Here is a 21585-nt window from a genome sequence, read left to right as displayed (position 1 = left end):
GGGTATTTTGGGGAGAGGTGCCCAATTGCTATGCTGAAAATTTGGTTCCCCTACCTCAAAAAACAGCTTCCCCAGAGCCCCAGATACTCGCAGATCAATTCTCCATTATTCCCTATGAGAATCGGTCTCCATAGGGCAGGGGTGGCCAACAGTAGCTCTCCAGATGTTTTTTGCCTACAACTCCCATCAGCCCCAGCCATTGGCCATGCAGACTGGGGCTGATGGGAGTTGTAGGCAAAAAACTTCTGGAGAGCTACCGTTGGCCACCCCTGCCATAGGGAATAACGGAGTGCCCAGCAGACATTTCCCGCCCCCACCTGGTTTCTGATGACCCTGAAGCGGGGGGAGGGCCTCCAAACTGGGGGATCCCCTGCCCCTACATGGGAATTGGCAACCCTAAATACATTCAAAATAGCAGGTATCTGTTCTTGTGTGGGATGGTTGCTCATTATCTGTCTTGCAATGCAGCATTTAGGATAGGGTTTTCAACTCCAAGTTAGGAAATTCCCTGGAGATTTGGGGGTTGACTTTAGGGAGGGCTAGGGTTTGGGAAGGAGAGGGATCTTAGTGGAGTATAATGCCACAGAGTCCACCCTTCACAGCAGCTATTTTCTCCAGAGTAACTGCTCTCTTTCATCTAGGGATCAGTCGTAATTCTAGGAGATCATCCAGCAACCGTAATTTGGGGACGGATGCTAAATTATACTTCCTGCCCTGCTTTCACTCTTGTCTCTGCTCCATCCTGGATTGTTGTCAAATTTTTAATTCTGAATGGGGGTACCTTTCTCCATGAGCATGTGGGGGTTCTTTGCTGCTAAGTTGTGGTCAAAACCATGCTGAGGTCTCTTTCTCTCTCTCTCCCCTCCTTTTCCTCTTCTCTTTCCAGACAATTCGTGGTCTTGGATCCCGAAATTTTGTAACTTCAAGGAATTCAGAAAACGTCATCACAGGCAGTACGACGAACCGACTGGGAACATGGTACATATCAAACAGAAGTTGTACCATAACGGGCACCCTAGTCCGAGACACCTCTGAAAAATCCAAGACTAATGAGGGGTGGTAGAACTTGCCTTTGCTGTTGTCTAAGAGGAACGTCCGTATGCCCGTTCCTCGATGGATGCCTGCTAAGGACTTCCTTTTACTTACCCACACGGTGTGTCTTCCCGACACACAGAGAATGCACAATTTACCCTTGTCTCGGATGCAAGGTACTCAAGACGTTGCACTGTGGTTACCATTTTATTGGTGGACTTGTGTATATATGTAAAAAACAAACCAGATAAATCAAACAGAAAGAGAAATTTGCATTGTATTTCCAATCCCATCTTCTTCAGTGGTATCCCGCAAATGGCAATGTATCTTTTTTTCCCTCTGTTCCTTTTTGTTTGGAAATCTGTCGTTGTTCCAGGTCGTCTTAGGTGAGTTCAGCCAGAAGAACCGATGTTTAGCATTTTGAGAACTTTGGAACTACTTTCTGGTTGTTTCCAGCTCCCCCCTTCCCCGAATCCTTCCCTGTGTTAGGGTGTCTCATTCCGATGCAGATTTGTTTTTGAGTTTCATTCCGTCCTGTAGCTACGATGTGTGTCTGTCCCACTTTGATTGCTTTTGGGGACCGGGTTGGTAGCTTGGGTTTTGGGTTTTTTTTGGTTCTTTCCATTTTCTTTTCTGTTTCTGAAATGAATGGGATGTGTAGTTTTCCCTTGCCTGAATCTGCTGTTTCTCAAGGACCAACCAATACTGTTTTGCCACGTAAAATTTAGCAACCTGCAGGTTGGATGTAAGTAAGGCAATACTGCTCGGGCATCACTTTGGTGTTACTCCATTGGCTTTGGTGGAAATGCCACAAGGTTGGTTTCCATGTCTCTTTGATTCTGTGAATGCTCCGGAGTCTGTGTCAACCAGTCACCTATTCCCTGTCTTGAGAATTATTATCCCTTTGATCTATGTTGCATTGCTAAAAGCGTTAGTGACAAAGTCTTGAAAACCAAAAGACATTTTGTGATTTCTCACCCGTAGAACATATACAGGAGTCTCTGGTGACCGATAGCTGATTCGCCAAACCATCTAGTATATGGTGAAGATGCCGAAGAGTTGACTTCTTGGGTAGGTTTATTGGTCTTATGAATGGTTCAGCATATCAAGTAACAGTGCTTCGGGACTCACCTATACTTGAGAGGTTTCTCTAAACCGTGGCAAGCTATGATCTTGGAGTGCTCAAATACACATTAAAATCAGAAGGGCCCTGCTGGACAAGACCATCTAGTCCAGCATACTGTTTCCCATACTGCCTAACCAAGTGCTCTTGGAAGGCCCTACGGCTGCCAAGCCCCAGGCTGGGCGGAGGTTTTCCTGCCCAGGAGGTTCCCAACCCACGGGCCCACATTGGGCCGGTGGGGGGGAACCTCCCCTGATGTCGCCGGTGCGATGATGTCACCTGCGAGTGACGTCATCACACTAGTGACGTCACGCGCCAGCCGCTCTAGGCATTTCCGGGAAAACTCTATGGTTTTCCTGGACACTCTAGCATTTCGGGCAGTAAAAACTCTACGGCACAATAGGCACCGTAGAGTTTTTACCTCCCAAAATGATAGAGCAGTCCCACGCCGGAGGCTGTGTTGGACTTGGCAACCCTAGAAGGCCCATAAGCAGCTCACAGAGGCCAAAGCCTTCCCTGGTGGAGAGCCAGTTTAGTGTAGTGGTTAATTGTGTGGACTCTTACTTGGGAGAACCAGGTTCGATTCCCCACTCCTCCACTTGCAGCTGCTGGAGTTGTCCTTGAAAGGGCAGCTTCTGTGGGAGCTCTCTCAGCCCTGCCCACCTCACAGGGTGTCTGCTGTGGGAGAAGATAAAGAAGATTGTAAGCCGCTTTGAGACTCTGATTCAGAGAGAAGGGTGGTATATAAATCTACGGTCTTCTTGTTGTTGTTGCCTCTCTGTAACTGGTGTTCAGAAGTACCTTGCCTCTAAACATGGAGGATCCATTGAGCCATCTTATCTAAGAGCCATCGATGGACCTATCTTCCACTAATAGATCTAATTTTTAAAGCCATCTAAGCTAGTGGCCATCCACGACATTCTGTGGGAGTGAGTTCCCATATGTTAATTACCCGTTGGGCAAAGGAAGCGTTTGTGCAAGTCAAGATCATAGTTCATCACCGGCTGGGAAACAGTTAATGTGCTGAGTCTAAAAAAAGAGTGAGGTGTTAGATCCTCCAAGTGTTGGAACATTTACAAGACCTCCCTCCCTTCGAATACCTCCCCCCAAAGATTAACTCGGCAGTGGCCTCACCATCTTCAAAAGCCCATTGTGTGAATCAACCCTGATGTTGCTGTACATGATGAGGTAATTCTGTCCCCCCTGCCCCCCCCCAATACTGTTGGATATACATCAGCTCAAAATGACTCATTATTTTAATTCAAATGATTTAAAATGCACGTTTTAATGTCCGGTTGTGAGACGTACTGGCCCTTTAAGATAAACAGCTGGAGGACACTCTATGCCCTTCCTCTTTAAGGGGACATCGTACATTGCTAAAAGTAGAATTTCAGGCTCCTGACATTGGCGAGACCTCTGTATCTTTAAGGGCTCAGCGCTAGGCCGGAGGATTAGGCGTCCCTCGCTGCCCTTGTGGAACAAGATAAGCTACACCTGCTGAATTTCTGCTTGCCAGGTAGCTTTTAAAGGCACTTAATTGAGAGTGGACAAGCTCTAGCCTACACCCAACGTTTCCCCCCCTCATTTATTTAATAATTTATAAATTATGGTTTTTTTAAAAAAACAAAACAAAACAAATAATTATATCCTGCCTATTTTATATAAACTCTAGATGGCTTACAATTAAAACTAAAAATAATCAAGTGGAATTGCATGCATGCATTAGGGCATATTAATATATGTGCTGATAAGGAACAACCTAGCCAAACAATATCGGGGTAAGCAAATCGGTGTTGCTGCGCTAAACGGAACGGGACAGTTTAGCGAGGAAGGCCTTGATCCGACGCAGAGTGGAATGCCAGGAGGGTGGAGCTTGGTGAGGCGTTGGTGGGTCAAGGGGGTGGAGCCTGGTCAAGGATTGGTAGAACGAGAGCGCGGAGCCTGATGTGATAATGAGGGGGTGGGGCCTGGTGAGAGAGAGGCAGTTCAGGGTGCAGACCCTCCCAGCCAAAACATTAGGGTTAATTAAGAAATAATAAGCCTACCATCAGACTCAAGGAGAAAATACTGATCATTGGTAAACGTACCCGATACTGACTTAACTTTGTACTAGATTGTGGCCCAAGGCTCCCTGTAATCCTGTGCATGTTTACCTAGAAGCAGGGGTGGAATTCTAGCAGGAGCTCCTTGGCATATTAGGCCACACCCCTCTGATGTAGCCTATCCTCCAAGAGCTTACAAAATACAGCCTTGTAAGCTCTTGGAGGATTGGCTACATCAGGGCTGTGTGGCCTAATATGCAAAGGAGCTCCTGCTAGAATTCCACCCCTGTCTAGAAGTAAGGCTCCGTTCTTCTTAGTGGGGCTTTCTTTTGAGCGAGCATGCACAGATGTGGCACTGCCCGCGGGTAAGCCAATCAAAGTCACCCTTTCCCAAAATTCTAGGGAAACACCACGGATATTCCAAGTCATCTCTGAAACTTGTTGAGATTGTCCCTCTTTTTTCTTTTTTTTTTGCTTTTAATTTAACGAGTTTGAATAGGAAGGCCCCAAACTCGTTCATTGTTCCCTCACAAAAACAAAACAGAAAAAAAGAAGAACGCAATTTGGACAGACCCTCCTTCTGAAACTACTGTCTGTGATTACTCTATTGTTTGATTGCAATGTCTATGTGATTAAAACGGAAAAAAAAATCATGCAAGAAAATCTTATTGCCAAAATGAACCCCAACAAATGTATGGTTTGTTTCGATTTTTTTCCCTTTTTTCGTTGCTTTCTCTGTCAAAAGATCGTGTTCATTAACTTCTGCGTGTTTGCGTGTGTGGGGAAACAATTTGATGAAACTCAACACCACCTCCATTTTGTCTCTGTATGTCGCACATCTTGCTTATATATATATAGATATATTTTCACAGCTGTTTTTTCAAAATGCCTTCCTTTTTCACGTTTGTGTTTGTGTGCTTTTGCCATTCAAGGGGTTTGCGAAGCCGGGTGAGGTCCTCAAACCATGAACTTTATCAGGTCTACACTGAAGCAGAGAGGGATTTTTTTTGGTAAAAGGATCATGGCTTATGTGAGTCAAATCCATTCTCTCTAAAGGTGTGGGGAATTCTGTAATGCAGTTCTGATCTCTCTGAAGTGAGCCATTTTACAAGTGTTCACAGAAAGCAATCCTAAGTAGGTCTACTCAGAGGTAAGACTCGTTTTATTCAGTGGGGCTTACTCCCTGGGAAAATGTGCTCAGGATTACAGACCCAGTGAAATATTTGGGGGTCTGTCTAAAAATTTCAGGGGCTATAATCGCAGGAGGCAGGGGTACACCGTTTTCCACATCATCTTCCTGTTCTTTATTGTTCCAACATTTCGATCTGGTGTTTGATATTATAGGTGTAGATCTCGAGCTGGCCAAGGAGTGAAAGAAGTCTCATATCATCCCGTAATTGTTGCATGTTAGCTACATGGGGTACAGAGCCCCGTGGTGTAGAGTGGTAAAGCTGCAGTACTGCAGACCTAAGCTCTGCTCACGACCTGAGTTTGATCCCGGCGGAAGCTGGGTTCAGGTAGCTGGCTCGAGGTTGACTCAGCTTTCCATCCTTCCGAGGTCGGTAAAAGGAGTCCCCAGCTTGCTGGGGGGATGCGTAGATGACTGGGGAAGGCAATGGCAAACCACCCCGAAAAATGTCTGCCGTGAAAATGTCGTGATGTGACGTCACCCCAGGGTCGGAAATGACTGGTGCTTGCACAGGGGATTACCTTTAGCTATATGGGGTAGAAAGCTGAAAAAATGATTGCTCTGGATGAAAAATTTTGTTGGCATTTATTAACAATGCTGGTTCTGCAAACATGGATGACACAGACGATCAGCTGGGCGAGCGCAACTGGAAGAAAAGACTGCCAAGTCGGAAGCAGCTGACAGATCGTTGTCAATGAGAATCTGCAAAGGGTCACAGGGAGTTTAGCGATTTGCCGATAGGCTCATCAAGTCTTCTGACACTCAGATGCTGGGTCAGAAGTGAAGTTTGTTGGAGGAGGTGGAGCTTGGTGGCACTTGAGTTTGAAGAAAAAGTTCAGTCCACCAGGTTGGTGTAGTGGTTAAGTGTGCGGACTCTTATCTGGGAGAACCGGGTTTGATTCCCCACTCCTCCACTTGCACCAGCTGGAATAGCCTTGGGTCAGCCATAGCTCTCGTAGGAGTTGTCCTGGGAGAACCGGGGTTGATTTCCCACTCCTCCACTTGCACCTGCTGGAATGGCCTTGGGTCAGCCATAGTTCTCGTAGGAGTTGTCCTGGGAGAACCGGGGTTGATTTCCCACTCCTCCACTTGCACCTGCTGGAATGGCCTTGGGTCAGCCATAGTTCTCGTAGGAGTTGTCCTGGGAGAACCGGGTTTGATTTCCCACTCCTCCACTTGCACTTGCTGGAATGGCCTTGGGTCAGCCATAGTTCTCGTAGGAGTTGTCCTGGGAGAACCGGGTTTGATTTCCCACTCCTCCACTTGCACCTGCTGGAATGGCCTTGGATCAGCCATAGTTCTCGTAGGAGTTGTCCTGGGAGAACCGGGTTTGATTTCCCACTCCTCCACTTGCACCAGCTGGAATGGCCTTGGGTCAGCCATAGTTCTCATAGGAGTTGTCCTGGGAGAACCGGGTTTGATTTCCCACTCCTCCACTTGCACCTGCTGAAATGGCCTTGGGTCAGCCATAGGTCTCGTAGGAGTTGTCCTGGGAGAACCGGGTTTGATTTCCCACTCCTCCGCTTGCACCTGCTGGAATGGCCTTGGGTCAGCCATAGCTTTCGCAGGAGTTGTCCTTGAACGGGCAGCTGCTGTAAGAGCTCTCTCAGCCCCACCGACCTCACAGGGTGTCTGATGTGGGTGTGGTGGGGGGGGAAGATAAAGGAGATTGTGACTGCTCTGAGATTCTGAAATTCAGAGTATAGGGTGGGATACAAAACCAGTATCTTCTTCTTCCTCTTTCTAAAGGACCCTCCTTGCATCTCTTGCTAAGATGTGTTCATGACGGTTGGATCTCTTGCAAATAAGGAGCTCAACAAATTAAGCGCTGTCGCTCCCAGTGTCCATCTTCCTCTCAAATCGAGGGTCCTGTATGCTCCCATTGCGGATCTGGGTTCACTGTTTAAAATGAGCAACGCTTCAAGTGGGTTTTGCATTTGCAAATAAGCTGGCGACGTTCAGCATGGCAGCTGGCCGGGTTGCTGCTCTTGGAACGTTGTCATGATTTTACTGGCTGCCTTGGAGGAGGTAGGCTCCAGGGTAATCCCGGGCAGCTCACGCATCATTTGAAGCGGCTACATTTTCGAGTGGTGTGCGCTGCTTTTGTGCATGTACAGTCGACAGCTTTTATGTTGGGGCCTGTGAGCACTTAACAGATCAAACGACCGTTTCCTGCTGGTAACGCAAGAATACAGGGAAACGTTTGCAGCACATCTTGGAGCAATTCTGAACTTCTTTTTGGGTGTCTTAGAAGGCTGCTGGCAATATTGCAATCTAGTTACAGTTGAAACCGAGGAGCGCTAGATAATTGCTTGTTTTTGAACTGCGTAATTCGGCATATGTATTGCATCGGAAACGACTGGTGCTTGCACGGGGGGACTGCCTTTACCTTTATTGGTGATAGGGTTGCCAGAAGATACCTGGCAACAGTATCCCGCTGTAACTGGTGAGGTGTGTGGTGGGACTTACCAGTAGCAAACTGAGGCCTAGGCTTCTGTTGCTGGTGACATGGTGATGTCACTTCTGGTGTGCACTGGAAGTGACATCAACATGCCAATGATGCGAGGAAGCTCTGGTATTTGGGCAAGACCTCTACGGTAGAAGCCATTTTTACCATAGCGTTTTTGCCCAAATACCAGAGTGTCCATGTGTCACTGGCAACACGATGATGTTGCTTCTGGTGCATGCCCCCCACCCAGGGCTCTTTTCCTAGCAGGAGCTCCTCTGCATATTAGGCCACGCTCCCTGATGTAGCCAATCCTCCTGCAGCTTACAGTAGGCCCTGTACTGATAGCCCTGTAAACTCTTGGAGGATTGGCTACGTCAGGGGGCGTGGCCTAATATGCAGAGGAGCTCCTGCTAGAAAAAGAGCCCTGCTCCCCACCAGCAATCTGAACGGAGATACCAAACAGGGGATACCTGCTCCCAGAGGGATCTGGAAACCGTAATTGGTGACCTTTTAGTACAGGGAGTCCCAATATTTTGGGGCCTTTGCACACCTTAGGAATTTTGACATGATGTGGGAGGTGCAGCGGCAAAATTATTGCTGCAGGAGGCGAGGCCAGCCACAAAATTATTGCTGCAGCTCAACTTCAGTCACACACTGAAGATTCTTATGCTGTGGTGGCTTTGTGCTAAAGCAATATCCCCCCCCCCAAAAAAAAATCTATGGTAGCCAATCAGAAGCCTTGCTGAGCCAAATCCCTCCCTGAGCTTGCCCACTTCCTAGAAACAAAGGGGTGCCAATCCCCAGGTAGGGGCAGGGGATCCCCCGGTTTGGAGGCCCTCCCCCCCACTCCAGGGTCATCAGAAAGCAGGGGAGGGGAGGGAAATGTCTGATGGGAACTCATGATTCCCTATGGAGACTTATTCCCATGGGAAATAATGGAGAATTGATCTGTGGGTATCTGGGGCTGGGGGCCCCCCTGTTTTTGGAGGTAGAGGCACCAAATTTTTAGCATAGCATCCAGTGCCTCTGCCCAAAATACCCCCTAAGTTTCAAAAAGATTGGACCAGGGGGTCCAATTCTATGAGCCCTTATCCTTCATTATTTCCTATGAAAGGAAGGCATTTAAAAAGGTGTGCAGTCACTTTAAATGTGATGCACATTCAATTACAGCCTTGCTCCTGGCTCCACCCCAAAGTCTCCTGGCTCCACCCCCAAAGTCCCCAGATATTTCTTGAATTGGATTTGGCAACCCTATAACAACATTGGATGGGTGCCAGAAAAGGTATCAACAGGAATCCCTAGGCCAGCCCTGGATGGGTCACCAAAGTAAATTTGTGGCTCACCGTGCCAAAAAAGTTGGGAACTTCTATTCTCGCACACTGGGCATGCTCATAACTGAATTACTGCTCCCGATCGATCACATTGCTTTTGGGAAGGCTTTTTAGCAACGGACATCTGTTCGGTATCAGTAGAGGGTGATGGCTCAGTGACAGAACATCTGTGTGGTAAGCAGAAGGTCCCAGGTTCAATCCCCGGCATCTCCAGCTAAAAAGGGTCCAGGCAAATAGGCATGAAAAACCTCAGCTTGAGACCCTGGAGAGCCACTCCTAGACAATACTGACTTTGATGGACCGAGGGGGGTCTGATTCAGTATAAGGCAGCTTCGTATGTTCATATGTGGTTAAGAAACAAGCTGGAGTTGTAGAAAGCTGAGGGCCATTGTGTCGGCTCCAGTTCCAGACTTCATTTTAGAAATTATTCCAATCCAGTTGGAATTCCAGAGGAACAGCATACGGGGCAGAGCGAGCTTTGGAAGCAGCCAAAGGCGCAACACAGAGGAAGTCCGTTCATCCCCGCATCACAACCAAGGCACACGATTAATGAACAAGGCAGAGGGAGCAACAATTCTTCAACGAAAATATCTTCTGCAGGGAAGCAGAGAAGGCCTTGTGCTTGGCTTTGGGGTTCATTCCAAAACTGTAGGGTTTGCTGTGCAGGATTGGAGCGCAGAGAGCGGGATTTGCTGCCACCTTGGGAGACGCTCTATTTTTGGACCTGTCAGCTTTTCCTTGATGATGGGTTGAGGAAAATCTTAGCAGTATAGCCAACAAAGAGAGCTGGGAAGGTGGAGGCAGAACAGCAGGCCCCGGGGCAGTGGTATGTGTAGGGGGAACATGTTTAAGCTGTGCCTCTAGGCGCAGTCAGCCGGCTGGGTGTCTATATCCTTTGCAGCTGCCTAGTAACAAACCCTTGCGCTGCTGCTAGGGTTGCCAAGTCCAATTCAGGAAATATCTGGGGACTTTAGGGGTGGAGCCAGGAGCAAGGTTATGACAAGCCTAATGGAACTCCATCAACATTTAAAGGGACCACACACCTTTTAAATGCCTTCCCTCCACTGGAAATCATGAAGGATAGGAGCACCTTCTTTCGAGGCTCATAGAATTGGACCCCCTGGTCCAATCCTTTTGAAACTGGGGAGGGTATTTTGGGGAGATGCACCGGATGCTATGCTGCAAATTTGGTGCCTCTGCTTCAAAAAAACCCAGCCCCCGCCCCAAGCCCCAGATCAATTTTCCGTTATACCCGATGGGAATCGGTCTCCATAAGGAACAATGGAGTGCCCAGCAGACATTTCCCTCCCCCCTTCTCGCTTTCTGATGACCCTGAAGTGGGGGTAGGGCCTCCAAACCGGGGGGCGGGGGTCCCCTGCCCCCACCTGGGGATTGGCAACCCTAGCTGCTGCAGTGAAGCAGTTGTGGAGGTGGTGGGGAGGGTGTGAGGTAGGGTTGCCGATCCCCAGGTGGGGGCAGGGGATCCCCCGGTTTGGAGACTCTCCCCCCTCTTTAGGGTCGTCAGAAAGTGGGGGGAGGGGAGGGAAATGTCTGCTGGGAACTCTATTATTCCCTATGGAGATTTATTCCCATAGAAAGTCATGGAGAATTGATCCACAGGTATTTGGGGCTCTAGGGGGGCTGTTTTTTGGGGTAGCTGCACCAAATTTTTCAGTATATCTCTTGAATTGGACTTGGCAACCCTAGTGTGAGGCGAGGGCTGAGGTGTGAGAAAGCAGAAAGAGAAATTCACAGGAGGAGAGTAGGCAGCTCGCAGGCTCCGGTTTCCCTCGGGGCAGCTCTTCTTGTGCCAATTGAGCAATTAAAGTGAAAGAAAGAATAACAGCTAGACTAGGATTGCAAACCAGGTCTATACATTGCATCGATTCTTCCAGGGATTTTTCTGTCAAGAGCTCTCCCCTCAAACTGCTGAGGAGAAGCCTGAGGGCGTATTTACACACAAAGTTCCTTTCTGGCTGAAATCCGCCCCTTGCAAACGCAAGATAGGAAAGGAGCACACCTGCCTAATGGAAATCCCCTTACTGAAGAACTATATAAGGCACGAAAACACGGGAAACAGAAGCTATACGAGAAAAAACCCACCGTGTTAAAAACCCCATATAAACTATATTCTAAATGTAAATACTAAGCAGCCCCATGGCGCAGAGTGCTGCATCTCTGCAGTCCAAGCTCTCTGCTCACAACCTGAGTTTGATCCCGGCGGAAGCTGGGTTCAGGTAGCTGGCTCAAGGTTGACTCAGCCTTCCATTCTTCTGAGGTCGGTAAAATGGGTATCCAGCTTGTGGGGGGGGGGAAGTGTAGATGACTGGGGAAGGCCACGGCAAACCACCCTGTAAAAAGCCTGCCACGAAAACGTGACGCGACGTCACCTCAAAGTGGGAAACGACTGGCGCTTGCACAGGGGACTACCTTTATTTTTTACTAAATGTAAATAAAGATATTTATATCAAAATTGTGTCTTAATAGACTCATAAACATTAATGTACAAATGTTAACACACCATCCACAGCCCCCTGTTAGACTAAACATTTCAATACAAGTTATCAGCCACTCCATTCCCGTGACTGCATTCCTGTAACAGTCACAGGTCCATATAATGATGATATATGCTCGCTGCTCCAGATGATAAAAATAATAGTAGTCCAACAGCGGAAGTAACAACCCAACGGATCACCTGTCTAGTATTCTGTTTTGGATGTACTCCTTTTCCCAGCATGAAGAAAACAAGCCTGTAAGGTAGAACCATGACGTGCCTTTCTGCCTGCCAGGGACTTTTTTGTTGTTATATGGAGGAACCTTCAGTCATGTGATAGGGTTCTCAACTTCCAGGTGGTGGCGGAAGGTCCCCTGGGATCACAACTGATCTCCAGGAGATAGGGATCAGTTCAAGAGGAGAAAATGGTCGCTTTGGGAGACGGACTCTATGACATAAGAACATAAGAAAACCCACGTTGGATCAGGCCAATAGCCCATCCAGTCCAACACTCTGTGACACATAAGAACATGAGAGAAGCCATGTTGGATCAGGCCAATGGCCCATCCAGTCCAATGCTCTGTGTCACATAAGAACATAAGAGAAGCCATGTTGGATCAGGCCAATGGCCCATCCAGTCCAACATTCTGTGTCACATAAGAACATAAGAGAAGCCATGTTGGATCAGGCCAATGGCCCATCCAGTCCAACACTCTGTGTCACATAAGAACATAAGAGAAGCCATGTTGGATCAGGCCAATGGCCCATCCAGTCCAACACTCTGTGTCACATAAGAACATAAGAGAAGTCATGTTGGATCAGGCCAATGGCCCATCCAGTCCAACACTCTGTGTCACATAAGAACATAAAAGAAGCCATGTTGGATCAGGCCAATGGCCCATCCAGTCCAACGCTCGGTGTCACATAAGAACATAAGAACATAAGAGAAGCCATGTTGGATCAGGCCAATGGCCCATCCAGTCCAACGCTCTGTGACACACAGGGGCCAAAAAACCCAGGCGCCATCAGGAGGTCCATCAGTGGGGCCAGGGCACTAGAAGCCCTCCCACTGTTGCCCCCCCCCAAAGCACCAAGGATATAGAACATCACTTGCCCCAGACAGAGTTCCATCTATACTCTGTGCCTAATAACCACTGAGGGACCTCTGCTCTAGATGTTTATCCAATCCCCTCTTGAAGCTGTCTATGTTGGCAGCCGTCACCTGTTCCTGTGGCAGTGAATTCCATGTGTTAATCACCCTTTGGGTGAAGAAGGACTTCCTTTTATCCGTTCTAACCCGACTGCTCAGCAATTTCATTGAATGCCCATGAATTCTCGTATTGTGAGAAAGGGAGAAGCGTACTTCTTTCTCTACCTTCTCTATCCCATGCATAACCTTATAAATCTCTATCTTGTAATCTTGTAAATATCCCTCATTGAAGTCCCTCCCCTCCCCAAACTCCACCTTCTTCAGGCTCCACCCCCAAAATCTCCAGGTATTTCCCAGCCCAGACTTGGCTACCCTATACCGACAAAAGGAAGAACAGAACAGGGCACAGAGGAAAATTCTAGAAGACATGAACAGAACTGGAGACACTTGCTTGTTGCCTACTTTGTATGTGAAGCAGATACGAAAGGTGACCGGTCAGATTTGGCTGCGTGTTGACATTGCTGAAGTTAGGCCGAGTCTGTGGAGGTGGAGAGCAAGTATGGACAATGTAAATGAAGACGTGATTACTAACCTCAAGGCACTGCCTTGAGTTTCTCCTGAAATTTTAACTGAAGTCCAGACTAGAGAGATCCCCTTTAAGTTTTTCCAGTTCCTCTGGAAGAAATAGCAGCTTTGGAGGTCTGACTCTATGATGTACCATAGAGTCTAGGAGAAATGTAACTTCTAGAATGACATCATATGCCTGCTGAACGCCCTCTTCTGAGACTAAGTCAGGGGTGTGAAACATGCGGCCTGAGGGCCAGATCAGGCCCACAGAAGGCTCCTATCAGCCCCCCCACCCAAAACTGGCTGTCATCTGCTTCCTTCTACATAACAGCTTGCTTTGCAAGGCTTGCTCAATCTCATAGGAGCTACAAAGTAAAACCTCTATTTTCTCTGTTGGCTGAGGCTCCTCCCTTGGAGGGAAGGTTGGGGGAGAGCTTGCTTTGCCAGGCTCTCTCAATCGCACAGCAGAGCTACTGAGTCAAGCCTCTCTTCCTTCTATTGGCTCATTTTTGACAGATTTGGCCCTCATAATCGACCCTCAGCCGCCCTGAGCCTGCTTCGGCGGGGAGGGTGGGATATAAATCAAATAAATAATGAATGAATGAATGAGTTTGACACCCCTGCTGAGTCTAAGTGGTACCTGGAGCACTCCCGCTGTTACAATTGATCACCAGATAGCCAAGATCAGTTCCCTTGGAGAAAATGGCTGCTTTTGGAGGGTGGACTCTAGGACATTGTATCCCACTGAGGTCCCTCCCCTCCCCAAATCCCACCTCCCCCAGGCTCCACCCCCAAAATCTCCATGTATTTCTCAGCCCAGAACTGGCAACCTCGAGACCACTGCCAGTTCTCCAAGAATTTCCCAATCTTGAGTGGGCACCTGTAAACTCCCTCCCACTCTTCAAATGGATGCCTTTGTACTTAGAAGTTGATGGGGGGGATTTGATCAAAGTACTTTGTAGCGTGAAAGAAGGAGGGCAAAGGAAAGTCAAATTTAAAGTTTGCAAGTTAATTTAACACTGTGCTGGTTTGGTTCTCTCAAGCAGCAGATGTGAACGGGGTTCTATGGCATTTGGGCCTAAAAGGGAAAGGGTCGGGTATGTTTCATCATACGACTGAATGTTCTGCAAGACACACTAGTCCTCTACCGATACAAAATGAACATTTCAAGGAGAAGGTGCCCTGTGTTTTATTTCCCCAAATACTTGTACCTCCCTTTTCAACCTAAAACCAGCCTCGCCAAGACAACTCACAGCACGCTAACAAACGATTTATTAAGCCCTTTAAAAATAATACAGCCTTTATTAGCATCAACAGCTAATTTACAAAAGATACGGAGAAGAAAATTCCACCCAAAGCCTCAAAGTTTTTAATTTGTCAGATAAGGTTACCTACCTTATCTAGGCACAAAGATTGGTTGTCAGCTTTGGTCTAGGAAATTCCTGGAGGTTTGGGGTGGAGTATTGGGAGGGCTGGAGGTGAATCAGGAGACGAACCTCAGTGGGGTACAATACCATAGAGCAGGGGTGTCAAACATGCGGCTCGGGGGCCGGATCAGGCCCCCGGAGGGCTCCTATTAGGCCTCTGATCACCTGGCTGTCATCTGCTTCCTTCTTCCTCTCTCTAGCATCCTTCTGCATCACAGCTTTCTTTTCAGGGGTTGCTCAATCACACAGGAGCTACAGAGCAAAGCCTCTATTTTCTCCATTGGCTGAGGCTCCTCCTTTGGAGAGGGAGGGGGGAGGCAGAGCTTGCTTTGCTAGGTTTTCTCAATTGCACAGCAGAGCTACTGAGCCAAGTCTCTCTTCCTTCTATTGGTTGAGGCTTCTTCCCGTCCTGGTCTCTTGGGGAAGATAGAAGGAAAGACCCAGAGCTTCCTTTGTTCAGTTCCCTGGATCCCATGGGAGAGATAACAAGTGCTAACGTTTTAAGTAAGTTTTAAGGATTTTTTTTTTTAATATTTAATTGTGTTTGTCTGTGTCCTTTATAAAGTTTGTATGTCTGCTACCTAGTCTTAAATAGGTACACACATGGCCTGGCCCGACATGGCCCGGCCCAACAAGAATTCATTTATGTCAGATCTGGCCCTCATAACAAATGAATTTGACACCCCTGCCATAGAGTCCACCCTCCAAAGCAGTAATTTTCTCTCCAGGAGAACTGATCTCAGCAGTCTGGGGATGCATGGGCGCCTGCTGACATTTCCCCTGGCACCTGCCAAATATTTCTATACAGTGGGCAGGGCCACATGGGGCTTTTGCTCAGCAGGGGATCTGATTGGCCCTTGGAGATGTGATTGGCGGTGCAGATTTTTTTTTTTTAAATTGCTTTGACAGCGGCTGCCACCACAGCATAGAGATCTTGACTGCATGACTGAAAGTTGACAGTTCAAAGTGGAAAAGACAAGGAAGGCTTCGGGCCGATAGAGAAAATGGAGCTGGATCATTTTCACCGACTTAAAATGGGCAGCAACAGACCCCGGGGATCACAGCTCTCTTTTATCCTCGTTCACAGGCTTTTCTCCCAGCAGGTCTGTCTTTTTAAAAAAGATTATTGGGTACCAGCTGGAGGATGGAAATGGTGCTGGGAAATAACACCTCTAAATCTGGAGCTTCGGTTCTACAGCCATCTATTAGAACTGTATTTCCTGCCAGCCTGTAAACATGCAGAAAGATGGAGCTTATCCATCACGGACTGTCACCGCCGATACCAGCTTGGGCGTCCCTTTGACAGGGCAGAGTGCTGCATCCTGAGACAAACTAATTGGTTCTCTCTCTCACGTCACCCCTGGGCTCTGGCCATCCATCACAACCTTGCATTTTGCTCCGTAAAACACAGGGAGATAAAAGATCCATCAAGCCAAGGGTGGAAGATGGGCAAACTGTTGCCGGAGGAACCGAGGCACACAGAAACAGGTTAGCAGAGACCCAAACCTGTTAGCGGTGCAAGTGTTCGTGTTGCGTCTGAAGCCACATTGGACAGATTGTCAAATTCTTTTGGCATGGGACAGGTCAAACCCTTTCACACCTGCTGAATAAGTTACTTTCAACGCACTTTGCAAATGGATTTTATTGTGTGAAGCTGCAGGGCTTTCCCCCATGTTCCTTTTTTTGCTTGTAAATTCCTGGTTTTCTGGGGGGGAAGGGGATTTGTTCTACACAAGTTTTGCTCCCCCTAGTGGTTGATCTGATATTACACTGGGTTAGCCAGTACCTTTCCACCTGTAATTTAAGCTCATTATTGGCCTAGTTTCTGAGGGGAGCCATGTTGGCCTGCAGGAGAAGAGCTAGATTCGAACCCAGTTCCACCTTAAGAGTTTGACAAGATATACGGGGCATGAGGTTCTGAGAGACAAAGCTCACTTCATCTGACATGAGTGGAAATGGAGATCTCACTGGCAGTTTAAATCTGCAGAGATAATGCTGGACATAAGCTGGTGTAATATTGAATCGACCACTAGAGGGAGCAAAACATGCAGAATAGGAAACCCGCCCCCCCCCCCGCTCAGAAAGAGATCATGTACTTTATCTTGCAGAAGTGTTGAACTGCATTTCATTTGCTACCTAGTTGGTCAGCTTTTAACTACTGATCCTCTTTCCCTCAGAACTGGCCAAGCAAATGACCAAAACTACCCCTCTCTGAGAGCACCAACCTCATGGCCATAGCTGTGCACACTAACATGCAGTTTAAAACAGCTATGTGGGCATTTGCAGACATTTAGTCAGAGTGCATCAGCAAGATAGGCAGGAAATGCCAATATAGAACCATAGAGTTAGAAGGGGCCCTGCAGGCCAGCTAGTCCTACCCCCTGGAGAGCTGGTTTGGTGTAGTGGTTAAGTGTGCCGACTCTTATCTGGGAGAACCGGGTTTGATTCCCCACTCCTCCACTTGCAGCTGCTAGCATGGCCTTGGGTCAGCCATAGCTCTGGCAGAGGTTGTCCTTGAAAGGGCAGCTGCTGTGAGAGCCCTCTCCAGCCCCACCCACCTCACAGGGTGACTGTTGTGGGGGAGGAAGGGAAAGGAGATTGTGAGCCGCTTTGAGACTCTTTGGAGTGGAGGGCGGGATATAAATCCAATATCATCTTCTTCTTCTTCTGCTCAATGCAGGATCAGCCTAGAGCATCCCTGACAAAGAATTTGTCCAGCCATTGCTTGAAGTTTGCCAGTGAGGGGTGGTCTACAGAAGAAGTAGTAGTAAAATCTCAAATGGTCAAATGGGCAATCAATGTGAATAGAGAAATACAAATGGATGCATGGGAATACCTTTGGAAGAACTCAATGAAGATATCAACTTGTCAGAGCATAAAAGAAAATTGTTTTAAGATGATGTACAGGTGGTATATGACCCCGAAAAAATTGGCTAAGATGAGCAAGAAAATGTCGGATAGATGTTGGAAGTGTAAAAAACATGAAGGTTCTTTCTTCCATATGTGGTGGACATGTGAAAAAGCGAAAGAGTATTGGAAGATGATACAACAAGAAATCTCCAAAATATTGGGTTACGACTTTAAGAAAATTGCAGAGACATTTTTGCTCGGATTACAATTAGAAAAATATCCAAAGGAAGATAGGACTCTAATTTGGTACCTGCTATCAGCTGCTAGGACATTGTATGCGCAGCTTTGGAAGCAAGAAAAAATACCGGATAAATGGGATTGGACTATGAAAGTTCTATCGTGGAGTGAAATGGATAAATTAACTAGAACATTAAGATACTATGATTTGGAGATATTTAAAAAAGAGTGGAGGAAGTTTAAAGAATACATAGAGAAAGAGTCGAATGTAAGAAGACATTGCACAATTTTTTAGTAATAATGGGGGAAAAAAAAACAACGAAGAAGCAAGAAGGGGGGGGGAAATATTTATATAACGAATTTTGATTAGTCAGATGTATCTTTAGTATTGAATTAGAATCTATAACCTCGGGGAAGTCTATATTGGAGGGAGGGGGGATTGAAAAGTCATATGGGTTAGTATTGAAGCAACGAAGGGAAATTAAGTTCTGTAACCATATGCTATCAATAAATTGGTTAAAACAAAACAAAAAAAAGTTTGCCAGTGAGGGGGAACTCCCCACCTCCCTCAACAGTTGAACTACTCTTATTGTAAATCCCGCCCTGCCCCCCAAATATCCAGCCAATACCTTTCTGCCTGTAATTTAAGCTCATTATTGGCCTAGTTTCTGAGGGAAGCCATGCTGGCCCGCAGTAGAAGAGCCAGATTCGAACCCAGTTCCACCTTAGAGATTGACAAGATATACGGGACATGAGGTTCTGAGAGACAAAGCTCACTTCATCTGACATGAGTGGAAATGGAGATCTCACACAGACAGAAGGTGGGAAGATTGCTGCAAAGAAGGCTCTCAGGAGGCCGAGGTGCTAGGCAAAATATAATCCACTGGGGGAGGGCAGAGAAATGCTTAGGGGCTGTAAATTAGCACCTGAAGTGAGATAAGAATCCGATGTCTCTATTCAGTCCAAGGGGGAGGGCGGTTCCATTGTTCTGAATCTTGGCCTAGCTTCACTGGTGGCCATTTTGTTTCTGGACTCAATGCAATGTGTTGATGCTAGCCTTAAAAGGGTGGGAAAGATCAGAGGAAGTTTCTGCCTAGTGACCCATCCTTTACTGACTGTCACATGGAATTGCCCTGTGGAGGGCAGACCAAGGGGCAACGCTTGTAACCTTTCCTGATTTTCTTTAAAAATCCCAGGACAAAATCAAAACGGGATGAGGTTCTATTCTCACTGTTGGTTGACTCTCTGTTGCGTTCTTCTACAAGCAGTGTTATTAGCATCTTGCTGCTAATTGTTCTTAATTGCTTTGTTTATTCTCAATCCTTGTTTTGAATAGATTAATTTCTGCTAACTGCCAGGCGGCCGTATGACGGGAGAAAGGCAAGAGGGAAACGAACTAGAGCTCTGATCTGTTGCCACAGGGACGAGTGCGATGGATGCTCGAGGCGAATAACGGAGTGGTTCTCTTCTTAAACAAAGCTATTCCCCCTGCCTGGCTCCCCTACCCTCACTTTCTGTCTCTGGTTCCTAAGTATGCGTTTCTTCAAAACCGTCCAGCAATCCCCAGTGAAATGGCCGAAACAGCAAACCTTGTCACTTTGGGTACAGGAGTATAGGGTATAGTCAAGTCAGTATAAGGGAGCGTCACATGTTCCTGAAAGACACAGCTTTGAAGTGACTGAAACCCAGAGTCAGGAGACAATGTTAGGGGAAGGCCTTGGCTTCTCTGCCGTGCTACTGGCCTCCAGGGAAACTGGTCGGCCGCTGTGTGAGACAGGATGCTGGACTAGATGGACCATTGGTTTAATCCAGCAGGGCTCTTCTTATTCTCTTAGATGGGGTATAAAACAGATAAAAGGGATCTATACCAGGACTGGAGTAGATAAACACAAAATTAAAAATGCCTCTCTGTTTTCTCTGCTTCAAAATGCATTATAGTTTCTGAAGAAACTGAGATGAACAACAGAAGTTTCAGCAATGCCCATTTTTGGCAAGGGAACTCTTTTAATATAGCGGTGTTTCATTTTGTCCCGATACACACAGACACAATTATTCCAGGTGTCACCCTGAGGTATAAAAACCAGTTTCTCAATCTCAGAACCATGGAACCCTCCCCATCTTTCACCAGTGGGCAGCTTCGGTCGGCTCTACATGATTTCGGCCAGAGTGTGGCCCGGAGACACCACTTCCCCCAGCAGCCTTTGCTTCACGAGCAAACCGCCAGCCATGTTTCTTTGGCTCTTCACACGGACTTTCCCAGAGAGAGGGGCAGCGGCTGGCTCTTGCCGAGCTCCATCCCTTCGGCTTTTAGCCAGTCCATTTTCTGCTTGTGTTGCAGGACAGCATCTGCTACCCGGGCATCTATCATGGCCTCTGTGAGCACCCCGTCCTCTGAAGCGTAGGCCGCAGCCTGAAGGGGGAAGAAAAAGAGAAAAATCCATTCTGAAGTTCTGTGAAGGGCCCAGGGTTGTTACAAAACCTTCTTGGAATGTGTCCTCAAAGAAACCTTTTAGGATTTTGGCTCGCTTTTGGCAGAAAATGAACTGTCCCCCCCTCCCCCCCAGCCTCTCCTTAAGCCATTCCCTTCTCCACTACAGGGATTGTATTTAAAATATTTTTACACCACCTTTCTACCCTTAAGACAGCGTGGATAAAAACACTGAGACACTTGAACCATTAAAAAGAACATTAAAAATTATAAAACGATCCAATAAAAATACACAGGCAAATGACAACACGCCAGAATCAGGGAAGGCGGCCAATTAAACTGTTAAGGCAGAATAAATTAGGTGAAATAATTACTAAGCACGGGAGAACAAGGATGGGCGAATAAATTATGTGACACAATTACAAAACAGAAGGAGGTAGAAACAGCACACTAAAGCAGGCTCCTTATGTCGATAACCAATTCTAAGAGTTTCCCCAATTTTTAAAATAGATTTTCAATAATCCTTAGTCCAGTTTAAGCGGATTATTTTTTAATACTTGTGTGTGTGTGTGCCTGGAAGTCATGGTGACGTCAGGCAATCTCAGATGGGGGTAGGGCATTTTAGAGAGGCGGCTTAATTTTTCCTGCCTCAGCATCCTGGCCGTGGTATTCCTTGGAGGTCTCCCGTCCAAGTACCTGCCAGGGTCAGCCCTGCGTAGCTTCCAAGATAGCATGGGCTATCCGGGGCAGGACCAGTTGAAGCAGCTTATTTACTTAAAATACGAAGAAGTCTCCCCCACACCTTTTAAAATGACAATGTCTCCGCTCGCAATAGAATCTATTAACAATTTTTTTTTAAAAAAAGACACTCTAAAAACAAAAGCACAAGAGCCAAACAAACAAAAACAGTCGTGAGGGAGCAACGAGAGATCCACCTGTCGAATGTAAAGGAAAAGGAAACTCCGAGGGGGGGCTAAACGGTTAACAGTCTGTGCCAAGCTTGTATTTCAGGGGGAGGGTGCTCCTGAATTTGGAGGACCCTAGTGGAAAATTTGTTTCAATTCTTGGGCAGAGAACACTGTCCCATCACAAGGTCTGGTCCTATGATCTTTGAGAATGCCTGGACCGCACACTCGGCCCATCTGTTGCCCAAGCGAACCCAGATATCATTGTGGATTGGCTTCTGCTAAAGCAGTGGTGTCAAATGTGTGGCCCAAGGACTGGATTAGGCCCCTAGAGGGCTCCTATCAGACCTGTGAGCAACTC

The 21585-nt window shown here is 47.1% G+C and overlaps 2 protein-coding genes across 4 annotated transcripts in view; one reads left to right on the top strand and one right to left on the bottom strand.

The window, feature by feature from the left end:
• TMEM240 (transmembrane protein 240) overlaps positions 1-1301 on the top strand; it is a 49344-nt gene extending 48043 nt beyond the window's left edge. For all 3 annotated transcript variants that reach the window (XM_060259508.1, XM_060259507.1, XM_060259509.1), the window contains exon 4: positions 887-1301. In XM_060259508.1, coding sequence (XP_060115491.1) covers positions 887-1035 — 149 coding nt within the window. In that variant the 3' untranslated portion in view covers positions 1036-1301. The remainder of the gene's footprint in view (positions 1-886) is intronic.
• An 18559-nt stretch (positions 1302-19860) lies between these two features.
• The window catches only part of ATAD3A (ATPase family AAA domain containing 3A), a 42214-nt gene continuing 40489 nt past the window's right edge, over positions 19861-21585 (bottom strand). The window contains exon 16 of the mRNA XM_060259295.1: positions 19861-20301. Within this exon, the coding sequence (XP_060115278.1) occupies positions 20134-20301 (168 nt within the window). The 3' untranslated portion in view covers positions 19861-20133. The remainder of the gene's footprint in view (positions 20302-21585) is intronic.

The sequence above is a fragment of the Heteronotia binoei genome, chromosome 18 (genome assembly GCF_032191835.1).
Source record: "Heteronotia binoei isolate CCM8104 ecotype False Entrance Well chromosome 18, APGP_CSIRO_Hbin_v1, whole genome shotgun sequence".
NCBI lineage: Eukaryota > Metazoa > Chordata > Lepidosauria > Squamata > Gekkonidae > Heteronotia > Heteronotia binoei.
This window is presented reverse-complemented; position numbering and strand designations above follow the sequence as displayed.